At 47.4% G+C, this 21,680-nt stretch overlaps 1 protein-coding gene across 1 annotated transcript in view; it reads left to right on the top strand.

The window, feature by feature from the left end:
- The window catches only part of elovl2 (ELOVL fatty acid elongase 2), a 224,546-nt gene that overhangs the window by 149,000 nt on the left and 53,866 nt on the right, over positions 1–21,680 (top strand). Inside the window, exon 3 of the mRNA XM_038797149.1 lies at positions 5,419–5,606. Coding sequence (XP_038653077.1) covers positions 5,419–5,606 — 188 coding nt within the window. The remainder of the gene's footprint in view (positions 1–5,418; positions 5,607–21,680) is intronic.

Raw genomic sequence — 21,680 nt, forward strand, 5'->3', positions numbered from 1 at the left:
CTCTGAAGAGAGAACGAATTCACAATAAAGCATCTTCTCCACATTTGAGACTACGAGCTTTATTAAGTCACGAGGAACAACACAGCTCGGTACAGCATACCAAAACGCACTTTACTCCTGTAGAGAGCTGCTTTTGCTCTGTTAAACTCAGCCCGTTTCTTAGATATATCCACTCCAAGATCTTCATAAATTCGGATGGCGTGCCCATCCCATTTGCAGGCTCTATTTTCCCTGGCCCAGCGCAGGATTGTCTCCCTATTCCGGTACCGGTGCAGTTTGGCTATGACTGCTCTCGGTTGTTCCCCTGCCTTGGGCTTAGGGCGCAGCGACCGATGTGCTCTGTCCAAATCCGGTGGGGTGGGGAAAGCTTTCCTCCCCACTAAGTTGCCCAGCATTGCAGCCACATATGCTGTGGGGTTTCTACCCTCGGTCCCCTCTGGCAGGCCCACTATCCTAACATTTTGCCTTCTCGAGCTGTTTTCCTGGTCTTCTACCCTGCCCTTCAGGCTCCCCTGTGTTGCGCCCAGTCTCGCCACTTCCCTCTCCAGGGCCGTGACCCGGTCGCTCATGTCTGTCGCTGCTTTCTCCAGCTCTTTAATGGTTGCCTCATGGGCTTCCAGTTTCTCCCCTTGAGCTTCCAGTTTCTTCTCTTGGGCATCCACTTTCACCTCCAATCTGGTCAGAGCCTGCTGCACCCCTGACATGGCCCTGGCCACTGCTGCCTCTGCGTCTGCTTTCCCCTCTGCCTTGATTGCCTGCAGCTGCTCCCTCACCACCTCAGTAAAGGCTTCCTTCCAATTCCAGCCCCCCTCTAGCCCCAGGGGAGAGGGCACCTGTCTGTCCGGCTCTTTTTGATGCGGCGCTACATCCGTCCCGCCGCTTCATGTGCTAATCCGCTCGCCTGAGCTGGCTTGCCCTTTGTCCCGCCTGCTTATGGTGCCCCCTCTCCCTTGGCTCCCTTCTGGTGTTTTTTTCTCCCCCTTACCTTTCATCTTTTCTTCTCCCCTTGTTTTTCTTTTTCCGCGCCCTATTTTTATTTTATTTATTTGTTTATTAATTATTTTCTCCCCCCCCCCCGCCTCCCCGCCCCGCTTTTATGCAACTCCTCTCAGGTGGGCTTACTTTGATGGGAGTGGGTGTAAAAAGAGAGAAAATAATATATTATATATATCCCTCCCCCTTTCTCTTTCCCCCGGGCCCTGGGGGGGGGGGGGGGGGGGGGGGTTGTAGACGCCGCTCCGCTCCGGGCCTGGGGGGGGGGGGTGTGTAGACGCCGCTCCGCTCCGGGCCTGGGGGGGGGGGTGGGGGTGTAGACGCCACTCCGCTCCGGGCCTGGGGTGGGGTGGGGTTGTAGACGCCGCTCCGCTCCGGGCCTGGGGGGGGGGGGGGGGGGGTGTAGACGCCGCTCCGCTCCGGGCCTGGGGGGGGAGGGTGTAGACGCCGCTCCGCTCCGGGCCTGGGGGGGGGGTGTAGACCCGCTCCGCTCCAGGCCTGGGGGGGGTGGAGGTGTAGACGCCGCTCCGCTCCGGGCCTGGCGGGGGGAGGGGGGGGGGGGTGTGTAGACGCCGCTCCGCTCCGTGCACCCGGGTCATCCAGCCTACCTTGTGGCATAATGTATTGGGAAACCCCTTGACTGCATAATTAATGAGCCCAGCAGCATGCAGCTTGGCACGAATTCCCACCGGCCTGCGTGGTGTTAAACACTCCTGTTTCCCATCCCTGCCACAGGACTAAGGTCCGGAATGGAAAATTCTAGTCATAGTTTTTTTTTACACATTCTACTGAATCGGGGAAGGGGTGCAGTCAAGTGGGTGGAATGGCAGAGCTTTGCATGGGGGCATGAGGAGCTTTGGGAGTGTAGGTGAAAAGGCAGAGCTTGGCATAAGAGGGCATGAGGATGATCTTTTATATTTACCTTTTAAAACGTCCCTGCTGCAATCTAGGATTCATGACTCCTCTGCGCGACTGAGGCGACTGCTACAACACTTTAAAAAATCTGTCCCGGCTCCATGAAAATTGCAGGGGTGTATGACGTGCCCGTTTCCACAATGGAGCCAGACGGGCCGGGAGCATGGGCAGGCTTTTGACAGCAACCAACCTACACTCTTTAAAAGCACTCCCCCTGCAATGGTGTATGAAATCCTGGAATTGGGTCCTGCCCATGAAAATCCAGGCCAATGTGTCAGAAAAAGGCACTTTGGAATTCTTATTCTAAGTTTAATGTAACAGTTGAATTATTTTGTGATTCTGGCATAGATTTGGGGGATAATAGGCAATGCCTATTCGGGTTGAACTATTCATATTTCTTATTCAATATCATTTATTATGTTTTCCTCAATTTAATGATCCTGGGATGACAGGACTATCACATGAGGAAAGACATATGAGGATTATATTCATTGGAGTTCAGAAGAGAGAGAGGAAACTTACAAAATTCTAACAGGATTAGACCGGGTAGATTCAGAAAGAATGTTCCCAATGGTGGGGGAGTCCAGAACTAGGGGTCATAGTTTGAGGATAAGGGGTAAATCTTTTAGAGCTGAGGTGAGCGGAAATTTCTTCTAGAGAGTGACGAATCTAAGGAATTTGCTACCACAGAAAGTAGTTGAAGCAAAAACGTTGAGTAATTTCAAGGGGTTAGATATACTCTTGGGACTAAAGGGATCAAGGGGTATGGGGAGGGTGGGGGGGAGGTGGGATCCGGGTATTGAACTTGATGACCAGCCATGATCATAATGAATGGCAGAGTAGGCTGGAAGGGCCGAATGGTCTCCTCCTGCTTCTATTTCCTATGTTTCTATCTCAGTTAAGTGTCCTCTGTTTCTAGATCCACCCCGAGGCAGGGAAAATATCCTTCCGGCATCCACATTGTCAAGTCATGTAAGCATTTTGTGTACTTCAATGAGATCACCCTTCATTGAGAATCATAGAGAAGGGGACTGCACTGATCCTCTGAAAGAGCACCCTACCTAGGACCACGCTCCCTCCTTATCCCCATAACCCCACTTAACCTTTTGACACTAAGGGGAAATTTAGCATGGCCATTCCACTGAACCTGTACACCATTGGATTGTGGGAAGAAAGCAGAGCACCCAGAGGAAACCTACGAAGGCACAGGGTGAACGTGCAAACTCGACAAGCCAGTCACCCAAGGCTGGAATCGAACCCTGGTGCTGTGAGGCAGCAGTGCTAAACACTGTGCTACCGTGCCGCCCCAGTCTCCTCATCCCCCCCCCCCCCCCTCCATAGGAACAATTCTGCCATCCCAAGGATCTTCATTGCATTCCCTCCGTGGCAAGTATATCCTTCCAAGTCAGGAGACCAAAACTGTACATATTACACCAGGTGCAGTCTCACCAAGGCTGTATGAGTTTGCAGCAAGACATCTTATTCCTGTACTTAAATCCTCACTCCTGTACTTAAATCCTCTTGCATTAAAAGCCACCATTCTATTTGCCTTCCTAATTGTTTGCTAAACCTGCAGGTTGCTTTCAATGACTTATGAACAAGAACCCTCAACACTTCCCAGTCTCTCACCATTTCAAAAATACTTGGCATTTCTGTTTTTCCTACCAAAGAGGATAACTTCACATTTTTCCACGTTATATTCCATGGCAACCCAAAAGTCTCCCGCAGGCTGTATACTCAAAGAACAAAGAAAAGTACAGCACAGGAACAGGTCCTTCGGCCCTCCAAGTCTGCACCAACCATGCTGCCCATCTAACCTAAATCCCTCTACACTTCCGGGTTCTGTATCCCTCTATTCCCATCCGACTCATGTATTTGTCAAGATGCCCCTTAAACATCACTATCATAGCTGCTTCCACCACCTCCTCTGGCAGCAAGTTCCAGGCACCTACCCCCCTCTTTGTAAAAAAACTTCCCTTGCACATCTCCACTAAACTTTGCCCCTCACACCTTAAACCTATGTCCCCCAGTAATTGACTCTTCCACCCTGGGAAAAAGCTTCTGACTATCCACTCTATCCATGCCCCTCATAACTTTGTAGACCTCTATCAGGTCACTCCTCAACCTCCGTTGTTCCAGTGAGAACAAACTGAATTTATCCAACCTCTCCTCAAAGCTAATGCCCTGCATGCCAGGCAACACCTTAGTGAACCTCTTCTATACCCTCTGCAAAACCTCCCCATCCTTGTGGTAGTGCGGCGACCAGAATTGAACACTATATTCCAAGTGTGGCCTACTAAGGTTCTATACAGCTGCAGCATGACTTGCCAATTTCTATACTCAATGCTCGATGAAGGCGAGCATGACTTATGCCTTCTTGACTACTTTCTCCACCTGTGTTGCCATTTTCAGTGACCTGTGGACCTGTACATCCAGGTCCCACTGTCTGTCAATACTCTAAGGGTTCTGCCATTTACTGCGTATTAAACCTTCCAAATGCATTACCTCAGATTTGTCCAGATTAAACGCCATCTGCCATTTTCCGCCCAAGTCTTCAACCAATTTATATCCTGCTGTATCCTCTTCCTGCTGTATCCTCTTACAGTCCTCATCGCTAACGGCAACCCCACTAAACTTTGTGTCATCCACAAACTTACTAATCAGGCCAGTTACATTTTCCTCCAAATAATTTATATATACTACAAACAGCAAAGGTCCCAGCACTGATCCCTGCGGAAAATTCATTGGTTCATTTAAGTTATCATGCATGCGTGGCACGCAGAAAAATGTAGCTGTTGCATACTTAAACAAATTGCACACTTCAAAATAAAAAGGTTAATGTTGGAGTGGGGACGCTCCACCGAGTCTGCACTTAGTCCTGTTTTCTGCACTGAGAAGCTCTGCTTGCCAGAACACCTCAGTGAAGAAGGAGAAAAATGGCATCCCGATCTCGCGACCCCCCGACATGACCCGAACCCATCCAAAGCCTCAACGCACCTTGGCACTGCCAGCCTGGCACACTGGCAGTGCCCCTGCCAAAATGCCCAGATGGCACCAGCATTGCCAGGGTGCCACCCTGCCCAGGGGGCAAGAACCTAGAGGCCTCTGATCTCTTGGGAGATCCTCATGAGTGCTGTTCTATCTGGCCCTCATATGTGGAGACCACCACTGAATGGCACTCACCCAAGATCTCCAAGGCAAGGGGGTTAGATCACATGCCTTAGGTACATTGTGGAAGTGCATATTAGAGTGAGACTAGCTCTCACTTTAATATGTGATTTTCTAAAAGATGATCCCGCCACAATCGACGGGATTCACATCGTGAGGTCTCGGAATCAATTCATAAAATGGAAATTTTGGCCAAACAAAGTATCCACATTCATGTTGATTAATTTCTGAAACAGCTCGGGAAGATTTTTATTATGGTTTGTCCAGTATATTTGGGGATTAATATAATAACAATTGTGACACAGGGATCCAAACTGAAACAATTTTCTTTTTCATTTTTAGATCCCAGGGTTAAAGGATGGCTTATGCTGGATTCCTATTTACCTACATTGCTCCTTACACTATTCTACATATTCACTCTATGGCTGGGGACAAAGTATATGAAAGAAAAACCTGCATTCTCCCTTAGGATCCACTTAATAATATATAACCTTGGCGTAATGCTTCTCTCGCTCTACATGTTTATTGAGGTAAGAATTCATCTAAAATCTGAACGAACTGCAGAATTCCTTTATCAATGTACTCCTGTCCAGATTTGGAGCAAAACAAATAAGGCCATTTAATATTACTCACAAGAAGTATCAAAAAGTCTTTGGTTAGTATTGATCAGAGCGAGCCAGCATAGCTTTGTAGAGGGTAAGTCAAACAGAGTTTATGTTTTTGAAAATGTAACTGATGTGGCACATAGAGAAGTATATATGGATATTATTTATATGGACTTGAAAAATGAAATGAAATGAAAATCGCTTATTGTCACAAGTAGGCTTCGGTGAAGTTACTGTGAAAAGCCCCTAGTCACCACATTCCGGCGCCTGTTCGGGGAGGCTGACTTCCAGCGGGCATTCAATAATGTTCCATTTATGGTACTGTTAACAAAAATAAGAGAGCTGTTGGGGGGAAGCTATCTGTTGACATGATTAGAAAATTGCATATAGCATATAGCATTACATAAGGTATGTGGCACAGAAATAGGCCACAGAAACAGGCCATTTGGCCCAACCAGCACATGCCGACATTTACGCTCCTCTTGATCGTCTTCCCATGTTTCCTCATCTAAATCTATTTCCAAAATTCCCTTCTCTCTTATATGCTTGCCTAGCTTTCATTAAATGAATCTATACTATTTCCTTTAGCCACTCCCTGTGGTGGTGAGCTCTACATTCCAGCCACTCTTTAGGTAACAAAGTTTATTCTAAGTTCCCCATTGGATTTAGAAACATAAAGATAGGAGCAGGATGAGGCCATTTGGCCCTTCGAGCCTGCTCTGCCATTCATTGTGGTCATCTCACTCTATAAAATAATGAGGGACATAGATAAAGTAGATAGTCAACATCTTTTCCCAAAGGTAGGGGAGTCTAAAACTAGAGGGCATAGGTTTAAGGTGAGAGGGGAGAGATACAAAAGGGTCCAGAGGGCAGATTTTTTCATACAGAAGGTGGTGAGTGTCTGGAACGAGCTGCCGGAGGCAGTAGTAGGGGCCGGTACAGTTTTGTCTTTGAAAAAGCATTTTAGACAGTTATATGGGAAATATGGGTATAGAGGCATATGAGCCAATCGGAACCTAGCTTCATGATAAAAACTGGGCAGCATGGACAAAGTTGGGCCGACGGGCCAGTTTTCATGCTGTAAACGTCTATGACTGTATGACTCTATAACTCAGTAGCTTGTTCCCATATGGTCTTCCCCCCATATCCTTTTGTCCCAAGAGCTATATCTCATGCCTTCCTGAAACCATACAGGGCTGTATTCTCCTTGGCAGGATCCTCAGCTTCGCTGGCAGTGCACTCATGGCTGCAGATTTCCTGACGGCGTGAGGGTGCCCACAATGGGAAACTTCATTGGCTGGCAGCTGGGACGGAGGATCCTGCTGTCGGCGGGGGCACGCTGCACCAGAAAACAGGCATAGTGGGCCGGAGAATCCCACCCACAATGTTTTGGCCTCAACTAATTTCTGTGGTAATGAATTCCACTGGCTCACCACACTCTCGGTGAAGAAATTTCTTCTCATCTCTGTCCTAAATGGTTTACCCCGTATCCTGAGACTGTGACCCCTTGGTGCTAGACACACCCACTATCGGGAATATCCTTCCTGCATCTACTCTGTTTAGAACTGTTACAATTCAACCGGGGGTACAGGAGGCTAGGGAGGCCGGAATACTGGCCTTTGCGTCCCTAGTGGCTCGACGAAGGATATTAATTCAATGGAAGGACGCGAGGCCTCCAAGCGTTGAAACTTAGATTAACGATATGGCTAGCTATATTCAGCTAGAAAGGATCAAATTTGCCCTGAGAGGGTCGGTACAGGGATTCTCCAGGCGGTGGCAACCTTTCCTTGACTTTTTGGATCAGAGATAGACGTTCGGGGTCGTGGCAGCAGCAACCCGGGGGGGGGGGGGAGGGGGGGAGGGGAGGGGGGGGGAGGGGAGGGGGAGGGGGGGGGGAGGGGGAGGGGAGGGGAGGGGGAGGGGGGGGAGGGGGAGGGGAGGGGAGGGGGAGGGGGGGGGGAGGGGGGGGGAGGGGAGGGGGAGGGAGGGGGAGGGGGGGGGAGGGGAGGGGGAGGGGGGGGAGGGGGGGGGAGGGGAGGGGGAGGGGGGGGGAGGGGAGGGAGGGGGGGGAGGGGAGGGGAGGGGGGGGGGGGAGGGGAGGGGAGGGGGGGGAGGGGGGGGCAGCAAGGGTCGTGGGGGGACATGCACGACTGTAACGCGGGCAAGTCTGCTCGCTGCTCATGTCTGAAACTGTAGGCTGCCTTGTTTGTTAAGTTGTTGCTTGGGGGGGGGGGGGGAGGACTGGTGCGCGCGAGAGGGCGGGCGAGGGAGGGATATTTGCCTAGAGGGATTGTGTTGTAAATAATTTTTAAAAATTAGTAGGGGTAAATGTTTGTATGGAAAAACTCTTCCAATAAAAATTATTTAAAGAAAAAAAAAAGAACTGTTACAATTTTACAGGTTTCTATGAGATCCTCCCTCATTCTTCTGAACTTCAGCAAATAAAATCCTAACCGATTCAATCTTTCCTCATATGTCTGTCCTGTCTTCCCAGGTATTAGTCTAGTAAACCTTGGTGCCTACCTTATATTGATGATCTCTAGTTTTGCTCATCCCCACAAGCAGAAATATTCTTTCTGTATCCACTCTTTCAAAACCTTTCATCATATTGATTAAGGGCTGGGTAATTGAAACTATGAGTAATGGTTATAGTCTCTAACTTGCATAGCGGAACTAGTGATGTTCTCCAGGGATTTGTATTGCGGTCTCAGTTTTTCACTATTTATAAATAACTTTGAAAAAGAAAAAGGCAATAATATAGCAGCATGGAGAGCTGACAACACAATGTTAGGTAGTGCAGTAAATAATGTGGATGGGAGCAGAAGGTCATCGAGACATTGATAGTTCAGGTTCGTGGGTAAAACTGGCAGATGGAGTTCAACGTGAAGAAGAATAAAGTCATCCATTTGGAACCTAAGAAAGTTGGATCTGAACATTTTTTAAATGATAGCAACCTAGGAACTCTGGAGGAATAAAACCATTAAACATTTATGGACAGGCACAAGAAATAATCAAAAAGGCTAAAAGTTGAATAGAATTATGTAGCACAGAAGGAGGCCATTTGGCCCATCGTGCCTGTGCTGGCTTTTTTGTTGAGCCATCCAATTAGGCTGAGTTCCCTGTACTTTCTGCATAGCCCGGTAATACGGTAATATTTTCCCCTCCAAGCATTTATCCAATTCAATACAAAATGTAATAATTGAATTACTTTGACCACCCTCTCAGGCAGTATTTTACGGATCACAGCAACTATCTCTGCAAAATAATTAAATTTCTGTCTCCGCTGGTTTCGCCGCCAGACTCTTTGGCCACAGAAAACAGTGGATAGAAATTTCTGAGCTCCAGGATGTCGTATTGGCCGGTTACCCAAAGATACACTGGGGAAACTAGTTTGGAGGTTCACACCTTTGCAGGCCAACTGCCCAGAAGTGTAAACTTTCTCTGGGCCATTTCCTTACACTGGGGAAACATCCGAAAATGCAATTTCAATCACAAACTACGGATAGTTCCAACTTGGTGAGATCAATAGTTACCCAGAAAAAGTTGGAAGAATTAAAACCTTTCGAACTTCTGAGTAACTACTGTATAAACCCATGGGACTCCCACACACCCCAATTACTTTCCCCCACAGGGTCCCCAGCACCTCACCTTTCCGATCTCAAGGGGTCTCCCCAACTCCTTCCCTGACTACCCCACCATTATCCTTGATTACCCCCTGTCTGAGAACTCCCCCCCCCCCCCGCCCCCCACCATCAACAGGGGCTAGACCTTCTGATAGGAACACCCCAACCTATAGGATATCTTCATCCCTACAATGACTCTTCCTCCTCCCCATTTCTTATCCACACCCGCAGTGGCTAGGCCTGACTCTTACAGCCCCCCCCCCCACCCCCACCACTTATTTTACAGGTGAATATCTATTTACCAAATTAGGCAGCAGAAGACATTTAATGATTCACAACTGTTTATTTTGATGCTATAGTTCAGTACAAATACTAGTTTCTACTCTTCCCTGACGAGAAGTCAATCCCAACTGGGAAAACCCACTCTTAAGTACAAGCTTCAATAAGCATCAATTGCTCTCAATTCGCTCGGGAGCACTAAGACCTGGTTTACTCTGAAAGGAACCTGCTTTTCTAACATTGTCACCCTCTGCACCTTGAGGATCGACCCAACCCAAGGCCAGGATCCCTTCTCTCCCCAAGGCCCAAATTGAAGGGAAACAGAGAGTTATTTCTGCAGCTGCAGCTATGAATCCAGGATGGTTCCCTTCCCTAGGGTCAAGAATTTCACTGAGCCGCTGCAGAGCACCCTTGAAGGGGAGGAGAGTAAACAGCCAGCAGTTGTAGTCCACATGGTACCAATAACATAAGCTGAAAGAGGAATATGGTAGTCCAGTTGTCAGAGCGGGTGGCACGGTATCACAGTGGTAAGAGTTGCTTCACAGCGCCAGCGTCCCAGGTTCGATTCTCGGCTTGGGTCACTGTTTGTGTGGAGTCTGCACGTTCTCCCCGTATCTGCGTGGGTTTCCTGGCTCCAGTTTCCTCTTACAAGTCCAGAAAGATGTGTTGTTAGGTGAATTGGACATTCTGAATTCTCCCTCTGTGGAGATCATAGATCATAGAATTTACAGTGCAGAAGGAGGCCATTCGGTCCATCGAGTCTGCACCGGCTCCTGGAAAGAGCACCCCACCCAAGGTTAACACCTCCACCCTATCCCCATAACCCAGTAACCCCACCCAACACTAAGGGCAATTTTGGACACTAAGGGCAATTTATCATGTCCAATCCACCTAACTTGCACATCTTTGTACCCGAACAGTTGCCGGAATGTGGCAACTAGGGGCTTTTCACAGTAACTTTATTTGTGTGTTAATGTAAGCGTACTTGTGACAATAATAAATATTAATAAAGGTTAGAGTTTAGGGAGCTAGGAAGGAAACTAGTAAAAGGACCTCATAGGTAGTAATTTTTGGATTACTCCCAGAACCACAGGCCAGTGAGTATTGACATTGGAGGATGGAGCAAATACATGTATGTGGGGAGGGATGGTACAGGCGGAGGACTTTAGATTCTTAGGTTATTGGGACCAGTTCTGGGAGATGAGATGTGTACAGGCTGGATGGATTATACCTAAACAGAAGGCAGAACCAATTTCCTTCTTGGGTGCAATTGCAGAAGGTTTAAACTAACTTGGCAACCACTAGGTAATATATATAATAGAGAGGGATACCAAGGTGCATAGAAAATTGGGAGAGACAGGTAGCACTGGTGTAGGAAATGGCCAGGTATTAGGTGAAGTTAAATACAGCTCTGGTTAGATTGCACTCAGTTCAGGTCACCATATCTCAGCAAGGGCTTTGGATGGTTGTACAGCAGGTTCACTAAAAGCCACTCGAGCTAGAAGAGTTGAATTATTAGGACAGGTTTCATAGTCTAAGCTTGCATTCATTAGAGCAGAGATTAAGAGCTCATCTAAATGAGGGGCGAAAGTTGAATTAAAATTGGTTTGATGCAGAGAAACTATTTCTTTTATTGAGGGAATTCTGAAGAAGCTTTAAATTAAGGTAGCTGGCCATTTTTGTGAATGCAAAGAACGTGTTAAATAAGGTTGCTGAGTTGCAGGAACAGATAGCCATTTGGAAATGTGATGTCGTGGCAATTATGGATTTGGATTGCCAAGGAAATACTCACATTGCTAACATTCTCTGTCTCTTTTTTCACTCTCTGGATTCTCCGTTCCTGAGACTAACTGTTGCCACTGGGGCAGGATTCGTTGACTTCTAAGACAGCAAAACTGGCGTCGAAACTCAGCGACTATTAAGGGGCTAGCATCGGCACCACATGAAACACCATCGATTCCAAGGATGCGCCTTTTCGTGATTGACACTCAGGAGGCTGACAAGCTGCAGCCACATACATACACTCTTCACTCCCCACTCACACCGTCGTGGCCAACAAGATGGCAGCAAGGCACACGGTTCACGGACGTCTAGCTGGAGAACCTTCTGGATGCAGTGGAGGAGAGACAGGCCACCCTGTACCATGGCCTGGGAAGGAGGCTGCCAGCTGCCGCCAATCGCTGTGCCTGGGTGCAGGTGGCAGAGGTGGTCAGCGCCGTCAGCAACACCATCCAGACCGGCCTGCAGTGCAAGAAAAAACTGCTCAACCTCCTCAGGTGGCCCAGGGTGAGAAGGCAGCATTGTGTCCCTGGCATTAAACCTGTCCCACACACCCGTACTCCCCTTCTCCACCCAGAGCCGCCAAACCTTCACCCTGCACCACATGCCGGCACCCATATCGCCCGCCATAGCCGGATGCCCACCAACAGAGGCCACCAGCTACCTACCCCTTGGGCTGCATGTGTCTGATTTTCTAACACTGTCATTTTCTGTTCCCCAGCAACCCCCAGGAGAAGGCTGCCTATAACCGCCAGCAACAAGACAAAACTGAAGGGGACCACCGGACCTGCGGCCCCTCACCGTGGCTGAGCAGTGAGACCTGGACGTGGGAAGTGGGATAGAAGAACGGGAAGTCTCTGGAGTGAAGATCTGCCGTGGGCGAGGAAGTGAGACCATGACACGCCACCCTCACCCCACACCCTCACCTCACACCACACTAATCTCACCCCACCCTCACCTCACCCTCACACTACCTTCACCCTCACACCACCCTCAGCCCCACACCATCCTCACCATCACACCACTCTCAGCCCTACACCACCCTCAGCCCCACACCACCCTCACCTCACACCCTCACCTCACACCACTCTCATCTCACACCACCCTCACCTCACCCTCACACCACCTTCACCCTCACAGCACCCTCAGCCCCACACCATCCTCACCCTCACACCACCCTCAGCCCTACACCACCCTCAGCCCCACACCACCCTCACCTCACACCACCCTCACTGACAAACAACCCCCACACCACCCCGATCTCCCACTCCCACCTGACTCGAGCTCTATTCCTGTGTCTTGTTTTGTGTCTTGCAGGGCTTGTTGATGATCGGGCGGGTTCATCTGGTGTCGCCCCACTCCTCCCACACCGTTGCTGACCAGCGGCGAAGACAACACCGACACAGACGGGAGCCATCGACCCAAAGACCCAAAATGCAAGACACCAGGGAGCTCGAATCTGAGGAAGACACCGACTTCCTGTCACAGCTATCTCCAACACCTTCCACCATCCCAGCAGCACTCAAACCTGGTTGGGGCACTTTAGTGAAGAGGCTCCTGGGTCACCCTATGGTGCATACCATACACATGCTCTGGTACATCAGGTGTTGGTAGGAACACCCAAGGGGGTGGACGGTCGGAGGGCAGGCCAACCCCAGGAACTAGCTGCTGACCAGATGGGTTTCTGGCTTCTGGAATTGACAGTCCCATCTATAATGGAGATGAAGGTGCAGAGCCAGAGACTACGTGAGGGGTTGTTAGTGAGCATCAAGCACCTGCAGGGCCATTGGAGGATTCCAACTGCGTGCAGCAGCAGGAGGTGGTGCCGATCATGCGTGCCAATCAGGACAACACCGCATGGGTAGCGTCCATGGTGGAGGCATTGGGGTTAAGGGTTACGGCTGTGCTTCAGCATGTCCAAGGCCTGGGGCACTCTGTGCAGGCACTGGCCGAGGCCCAGGGCAGGATTGCCATCTCAGAGGCAGCCATGTGCCAGAGCCACCTGGACATTGCAGTGGCGCTTCTGAGCATTGTTATGGGAGCGGCGTTTTCAGAACCCCAAAATGTACCATGGAGTTCAACCAACCTCTCCCTTTAATGTATTGTTGCTTTTGAAGCACACGGCTTAGTCTTCAGGTGTGGTATTACAATTATGGACACGTGGGTTTTTAAACACAAAACAATGTTTATTCCATTAATTCAACTTAACCTTTTTAAATAAACATTGGATCCCTTAACACCCTCTTACTTCAAAGATAACCCCGAAAATAATACAGCACTAAATAATCCCTCAAAATGTTCCTTCAAACCTCCAAAAGACTTAACACCTTTAAACAGAAAGACATCAGGTTAAAGACATTACTATTATGAGTTTAAATCACCCAAATGATTCAGAGATATTCTTTCCTGGCAGAGATCACAGCAGACCCAGCTTACTGAAAACACAGACACACCCAAGCTCTTTTTCTCAAAACTGCCACTAAAAGCAGAAGTGAGCTCAACTCAGCTCCCCCCACCCTCTGACATCACTTCAGTAATATGAGCTGCTCTATTTCTTAAAGGTACATTGCTTAAACATGCATTTCTTAAAGGTACTCTCACATGACACCTCCCCCCAAGAAAAAAAATAAACAATCAACTTCAAGATGGTTTCATTTTTCACTTTTGCACCATCCACTAAGAAATGTACACAGTAAATATACTTTTTCGTTTCACAAAAAAAACAACACACGCAAACAGGCATAATAATAAAGTCCATCTTTCCCGTTCTTCTTCCTCCAACCAAAATCCTTCTCGATGACAGTCTCTTTGAACAAGAAAGTCAATGCACGATCCATCCATTCCTCTACGCCTCGGCAATTCTCTTTAAAGCTAGATACTTCAGTTCAATCTGATCACAGAGTCCCTTGCAATTCTCCAATACAGGAGCATCGGTTATCACAGCTTTCAGGCAGTCACATGCCTGTTGAAAGTCCACTGTCCATTGAAATTTTTGACGTTTCTTTAGCAAGTCCATCAGTGGAGTAATCACACCACAAAATGTTTGCACAAAGGTTCGATCAAATCCATTCATGATAAGAAATCGCATTATTTCCCTTCGTCTTGAGGGTATCGGAAACTCCTCAAGGATGTGATTTCTCTGATCGTGTTTTTGCGATCCTTAAGGGGGAGGGGGAGCAGCCCCAAGTCGTGGTCCACATAGGTACCAACGACATAGGTAGGAAGAGAGATGGGGATTTGAGACAGAAATTCATGGAGCTAGGGTGGAAGCTGAGAGCTAGAACAAACAGAATTGTTATCTCTGGGTTGTTACCCGTGCCACGTGCTAGCGAAGTGAGAAATAAGGAGAGAGAGGAGTTGAACACATGGCTACAGGGATGGTGCAGGAGGGAGGGTTTTGGTTTCATAAGAACATAAGAACTAGGAGTAGGAGTAGGCCATCTGGCCCCTCGAGCCTGCTCCGCCATTCAATGAGATCATGGCTGATCTTTTGTGGACTCAGCTCCACTTTCCGGCCCGAACACCATAACCCTTAATCCCTTTATTCTTCAAAAAACTATCTATCTTTACCTTAAAAACATGTAATGAAGGAGCCTCAACTGCTTCACTGGGCAAGGAATTCCATAGATTCACAACCCTTTGGGTGAAGAAGTTCCTCCTAAACTCAGTTCTAAATCTACTTCCCCTTATTTTGAGGCTATGCCCCCTAGTTCTGCTGTCACCCGTCAGTGGAAACAACCTGCCCGCATCTATCCTATCTATTCCCTTCATAATTTTAAATGTTTCTATAAGATCCCCCCTCATCCTTCTAAATTCCAACGAGTACAGTCCCAGTCTACTCAACCTCTCCTCATAATCCAACCCCTTCAGCTCTGGGATTAACCTAGTGAATCTCCTCTGCACACCCTCCAGCGCCAGTACGTCCTTTCTCAAGTAAGGAGACCAAAACTGAACACAATACTCCAGGTGTGGCCGCACTAACACCTTATACAATTGCAACATAACCTCCCTAGTCTTAAACTCCATCCCTCTAGCAATGAAGGACAAAATTCCATTTGCCTTCTTAATCACCTGTTGCACTTGTAAACCAACCTTCTGTGACTCATGCACTAGCACACCCAAGTCTCTCTGAACAGCGGCATGCTTTAATATTTTATCGTTTAAATAATAATCCCGTTTGCTGTTATTCCTACCAAAATAGATAACCTCACATTTGTCAACATTGTATTCCATCTGCCAGACCCGAGCCCATTCACTTAACCTATCCAAATCCCTCTGCAGACTTCCAGTATCCTCTGCACTTTTCGCTTTACCACTCATCTTAGTGTCATCTGCAAACTTGGACACATTGCCCTTGGTCCCCAACTCCAAATCATCAATGTAAATTGTGAACAATTGTGGGCCCAACACGGATCCCTGAGGGACACCACTAGCTACTGATTGCCAACCAGAGAAACACTCATTTATCCCAACTCTTTGCTTTCTATTAATTAACCAATCCTCTATCCATGCTACTACTTTACCCTTAATGCCATGCATCTTTATTTTATGCAGCAACCTTTTGTGTGGCACCTTGTCAAAGGCTTTCTGGAAATCCAGATATACCACATCCATCGGCTCCCCGTTATCTACTGCACTGGTAATGTCCTCAAAAAATTCCACTAAATTAGTTAGGCACGACCTGCCTTTTACGAACCCATGCTGCGTCTGCCCAATGGGACAATTTCTATCCAGATGCCTCGCAATTTCTTCCTTGATGATAGATTCCAGCATCTTCCCTATTACCGAAGTTAAACTCACTGGCCTATAATTTCCTGCTTTCTGCCTACCTCCTTTTTTAAACAGTGGCGTCACGTTTGCTAATTTCCAATCCACCGGGACCACCCCAGAGTCTAATGAATTTCGGTAAATTATCACTAGTGCATCTGCAATTTCCCTAGCCATCTCTTTTAGCACTCTGGGATGCATTCCATCAGGGCCAGGAGACTTGTCTACCTTTAGCCCCATTAGCTTGCCCATCACTCCCTCCTTAGTGATAACAATCGTCTCAAGGTCCTCACCTGTCATAGCCTCATTTCTATCAGTCACTGGCATGTTATTTGTGTCTTCCACTGTGAAGACCGACCCAAAAAACCGGTTCAGTTCCTCAGCCATTTCCTCATTTCCCATTATTAAAACTCCCTTCTCATCCTCTAAAGGACCAATATTTACCTTAGCCACTCTTTTTTGTCTTATATATTTGTAAAAACCTTTACTGTCTGTTTTTATATTCTGAGCAAGTTTACTCTCATACTCTATCTTACTCTTCTTTATAGCTTTTTTAGTAGCTTTCTGTTGTCCCCTAAAGATTTCCCAGTCCTCTAATCTCCCAGCAATCTTTGCCACTTCATATGCTTTTTCCTTCAATTTGATACTCTCCCTTATTTCCTTAGATATCCACGGTTGATTTTCCCTCTTTCTTCCGTCCTTCCTTTTTGTTGGTATAAACCTTTGCTGAGCACTGTGAAAAATCGCTTGGAAGGTTCTCCACTGTTCCTCAACTGTTCCACCATAAAGTCTTAGCTCCCAGTCTACCTTAGCTAGTTCTTCTCTCATCCCCTTGTAATCTCCTTTGTTTAAACACAAAACACTAGTATGTGATTTTACTTTCTCACCCTCCATCTGTATTTTAAATTCCACCATATTGTGATCGCTCCTTCCGAGAGGATCCCTAACTATGAGATCATGAATCAATCCTGTCTCATTACACAGGACAAGATCTAGGACCGCTTGTTCCCTCGTAGGTTCCATTACATACTGTTCTAGGAAACTATCGCGGATACATTCTATAAACTCCTCCTCACGGTTGCCTTGACCGACCTGGTTAAACCAATCGACATGTAGATTAAAATCCCCCATGATAACTGCTGTACCATTTCTACATGCATCAGTTATTTCTTTGTTTATTGCCTGCCCCACCATCTCGTTACTATTTGGTGGCCGATAGACTACTCCTATCAGTGACTTTTTCGCCTTACTATTCCTGATTTCCACCCAAATGGATTCAACCTTATCCTCCATAGCACCGATGTCATCCCTTACTATTGCCCGGATGTCATCCTTAAATAACAGAGCAACACCACCTCCCTTACCATCCACTCTGTCCTTCCGAATAGTTTGATACCCTCGGATATTTAACTCCCAGTCGTGACCATCCTTTAACCATGTTTCAGTAATGGCCACTAAATCATAGTCCTTCACGATGATTTGTGCCACCAACTCATTTACTTTATTCCGAATACTACGAGCATTCAGGTAAAGTACACTTATGTTGGTTTTTTTACCTCTGTTTTGAATCTTAACATCTCCAGTTTTATTCCTTTTGTTATTACTGGCCCTATTCACTGTGCTCCCCTCAGTCACTGTACCTTGTACTGTCGCCCTTATGGATTTCTGACTATGTCTTCTCTGCCTTGCACTTTTCCCCTTACTTCCTTTTGTTTCTGTCCCTATTTTACTACCTTCCAACTTCCTGCATCGGTTCCCATCCCCCTGCCACATTAGTTTAAACCCTCCCCAACAGCTCTAGAAAACACCCCCCCTAGGACATCGGTTCCAGTCCTGCCCAAGTGCAGACCGTCCGGTTTGTACTGGTCCCACCTCCCCCAGAACCGGTCCCAATGCCCCAGGAATTTGAATCCCTCCCTCTTGCACCATCTCTCGAGCCACGCATTCATCCTATCTATCCTGACATTCCTACTCTGACTAGCTCGTGGCACTGGTAGCAATCCTGAGATTATTACCTTTGAGGTCCTACTTTTTAGTTTAACTCCTAACTCCCTGAATTCCGCTTGTAGGACCTCATCCCGTTTTTTACCTATATCGTTGGTGCCTATGTGCACCACGACAGCTGGCTGTTCACCCTCCCCCCCTAGAATGTCCTGCAGCCGCTCCGAGACATCCTTGACCCTTGCACCAGGGAGGCAACATACCATCCTGGAGTCTCGATTACGTCCACAGAACCGCCTGTCTATTCCCCTTACGATCGAGTCCCCTATCACTATAGCCCTGCCATTTTTCTTCCTGCCCTGCTGTGCAGCAGAGCCAGCCACGGTGCCATGAACCTGGCTGCTGCTGCCTTCCCCTGGTGAGCCATCTCCCTCAACAGTATCCAAAGCGGTATATCTGTTTTGCAGGGAGATGACTGCAGGGGACACCTGCACTGCCTTCCGACTCTTGCTGTTTCTTTTGGTCACCCATTTTCTATCTCCCTCAGTAACCTTCACCTGCGGTGTGACCAACTCGCTAAACGTGCTATCCATGACCTCCTCAGCATCGCGGATGCTCCAAAGTGAGTCCATCCGCAGCTCCAGAGCCGTCAAGCGGTCTAACAAGAGCTGCAACTGAACACACTTCTTGCATGTGAAGGAGCCAGGGACAGTGGACGTGTCCCTGAGCTCCCACATCGCACACGAGGAGCATGACAAGGGTCTGGGATCTCCTGCCATGTCTTAAACCCTTGGTAAACTTAAACAACTACAATTTCAAAATAAAAATAAGTAAATTAGACAATGAAAAGAAAAAGAGAGACTACTTACCAGTCGCTTACCAGGGTTAAAGACCACCTCCTGACACTCTGCACCGAATTACCTCACTGCACCAAATTACCAAGTTTCAATCTCCCACTCTGGATGAGTCTCACTCTGGATGAGTCTCACTCTGGATGAGTCTCACTCTGGATGAGTCTCACTCTGGATGAGTCTCACTCTGGATGAGTCTCCTGTAAAAGTGCTCGCTTACTGTGTGCGCTGTCTGTCTTTTATACAGACCTCAGCTAACCGATGACTCAAAAAATACCTTAACTTCAAAGAGAAGAATACAATGTGCCCCGAAACAGGCCTCAGGTGATTGACAGATAACTGTCTCTCAGCAATTAGGGTGGGGGCAGCTTCAACCAATCAGACACTAAGCTCCACACTGCACTTTTAACTGAAAAACAGCAGAATTAGATTTTCCACTTACCTTTGCTGATTTACCTCACTGCACCAAATTACCAAATTTCAATCCTCCACTCTGTACGAGTCTCACTCCGGATGAGTCTCCTGGAAAGTGCTTGCTTACTTTGTGCGCAGTCTCTCTGTCTTTTATACAGACCTCAGCTAACCGATGACTCAAAAAAATACCTTAACTTCAAAGAGAAGAATACAATGTGCCCCTAAACAGGCCTCAACAGGCCTCAAGTGATTGCCAGATAACTGCCTCTCAGCAATTAGGGTGGGGGCAGCTTCAACCAATCAGACACTAAGCTCCACACTGCACTTTTAACTGAAAAACAGCAGAATTAGATTTTCCACTTACCTTTGCTGATTTACTCAGGATAATTTCCTGGATAATTGGGGCTCATTCTGGGGTAGGTGGGACCTCTACAAACAGGATGGTCTTCACCTGAACCAGAGGGGTACCAATATCCTGGGGGGGAGATTTGCTAGTGCTCTTCGGGGGGGTTTAAACTAATTCAGCAGGGGGATGGGAACCTAAATTGTAGTCCCAGTGTACAGGATGTTGAGAGTAGTGAGGTTAGGGATAGGGTTAAAAGTTCGAAAGAGGGCACCGGCAAGCAAGACGCTGGTTTGAAGTGTGTCTACTTCAACACCAGGAGCATCCGGAATAAGGTGGGTGAGCTTGCAGCATGGGTTGGTATCTGGGATCTCGATGTTGTGGCGATTTCGGAGACATGGGTAGAGCAGGGACAGGAATGGTTGTTGCAGGTTTCAGGATTTAGATGTTTCTGTAAGAACAGAGAAGATGGTAAAAGAGGGGGGGGGGGGGGGTGTGGCATTGTTAATCAATGAAAGTATTACGGCGGTAGAAAGGACGTTTGAGGACTTGTCTACTGAGGTAGTATGGGCCAAGGTTAGGAACAGGAGAGGAGAGGTCACCCTGTTGGGAGTTGTCTACAGACCTCCGAATAGTTCCAGAGATGTAGAGGAAAGGATTGCAAAGATGATTCTCAACAGGAGCGAGAGTAACAGGGTAGTTATGGGGGACTTTAACTTTCCAAATATTGACTGGAAATACTATAGTTCGAGTACTATAGATGGGTCAGTTTTTGTACAGTGTGTGCAGGAGGGTTTTCTGACACAGTATGTAGACAGGCCAACAAGGGGCGAGGCCACATTGGATTTGGTACTGGGTAATGAACCCGGCCAGGTGTTAGATTTAGATGTAGGTGAGCACTTTGGTGATAGTGATCACAACTCGGTTATGTTTACTTTAGCAATGGGCAGGGATAGGTATATACCGCCAGGCAAGAATTACAGCTGGGGGAAAGGCAATTATGATGCTATTCGGCAAGATTTCGGATGTATAGGATGGGGAAGGAAACTGCAGGGGATGGGTACAATCGAAATGTGGAGCTTTTTCAAGGAACAGCTACTGCGTGTCCTTGATAAGTATGTACCTGTTAGGCAGGGAGGAAGTTGTCGAGCAAGGAAACCGTGGTTTACTAAGGAAATTGAAGCACTTGTCAAGAGGAAGAAGAAGGCTTATGTTAGCATGAGACATGAAGGCTCAGTTAGGGCACTTGAGAGTTACAAGTTAGCCAGGAAGGACCTAAAGGGAGAGTTAAGAAGAGCGAGGAGAGGACACGAAAAGTTGTTGGCGGATAGGATCAAGGAAAACCCTAAGGCTTCTATAGGTATATCAGCAACAAAAGAATGACTAGAGTAAGATTAGGGCCAATCAAGGATAGTAGTGGAAAGTTGTGTGTGGAATCAGAGGATAGGGGAAGCGTTAAATGGATATTTTTCGTCAGTGTTTACACTGGAGAAAGACAATGTTGGCGAGGAGAACACTCAGGTTCAGTCGACCAGGCTAGATGGAATTGAGGTTCAAAAGGAGGAGGTGTTAGCAATTTTGGAAAATGTAAAAATAGATAAGTCCCCTGGGCCAGATGGGATTTATCCTAGGATTCTCTGGGAAGCCAGGGAGGAGATTGCAGAGCCTTTGTCCTTGATCTTTATGTCGTCTTTGTCGACAGGAATAGTGCCGGAAGACTGGAGGATAGCAAACGTTGTCCCCTTGTTCAAGAAGGGGAGTAGAGACAACCCTGGTAATTATAGACCTGTGAGCCTTACTTCGGTTGTGGGTAAAATGTTGGAAAAAGTTATAAGAGATAGGGTTTATAATCATCTTGAAAAGAACAAGTTGATTAGCGATACTCAACACGGTTTTGTGAAGGGTAGGTCATGCCTCACAAACCTTATTGAGTTTTTTGAGAAGGTGACCAAACAGGTGGATCAGGGTAAAGTGGTTGATGTGGTGTATATGGATTTCAGTA

This window comes from Scyliorhinus canicula, chromosome 5 (assembly GCF_902713615.1).
Source record: "Scyliorhinus canicula chromosome 5, sScyCan1.1, whole genome shotgun sequence".
Lineage (NCBI taxonomy): Eukaryota > Metazoa > Chordata > Chondrichthyes > Carcharhiniformes > Scyliorhinidae > Scyliorhinus > Scyliorhinus canicula.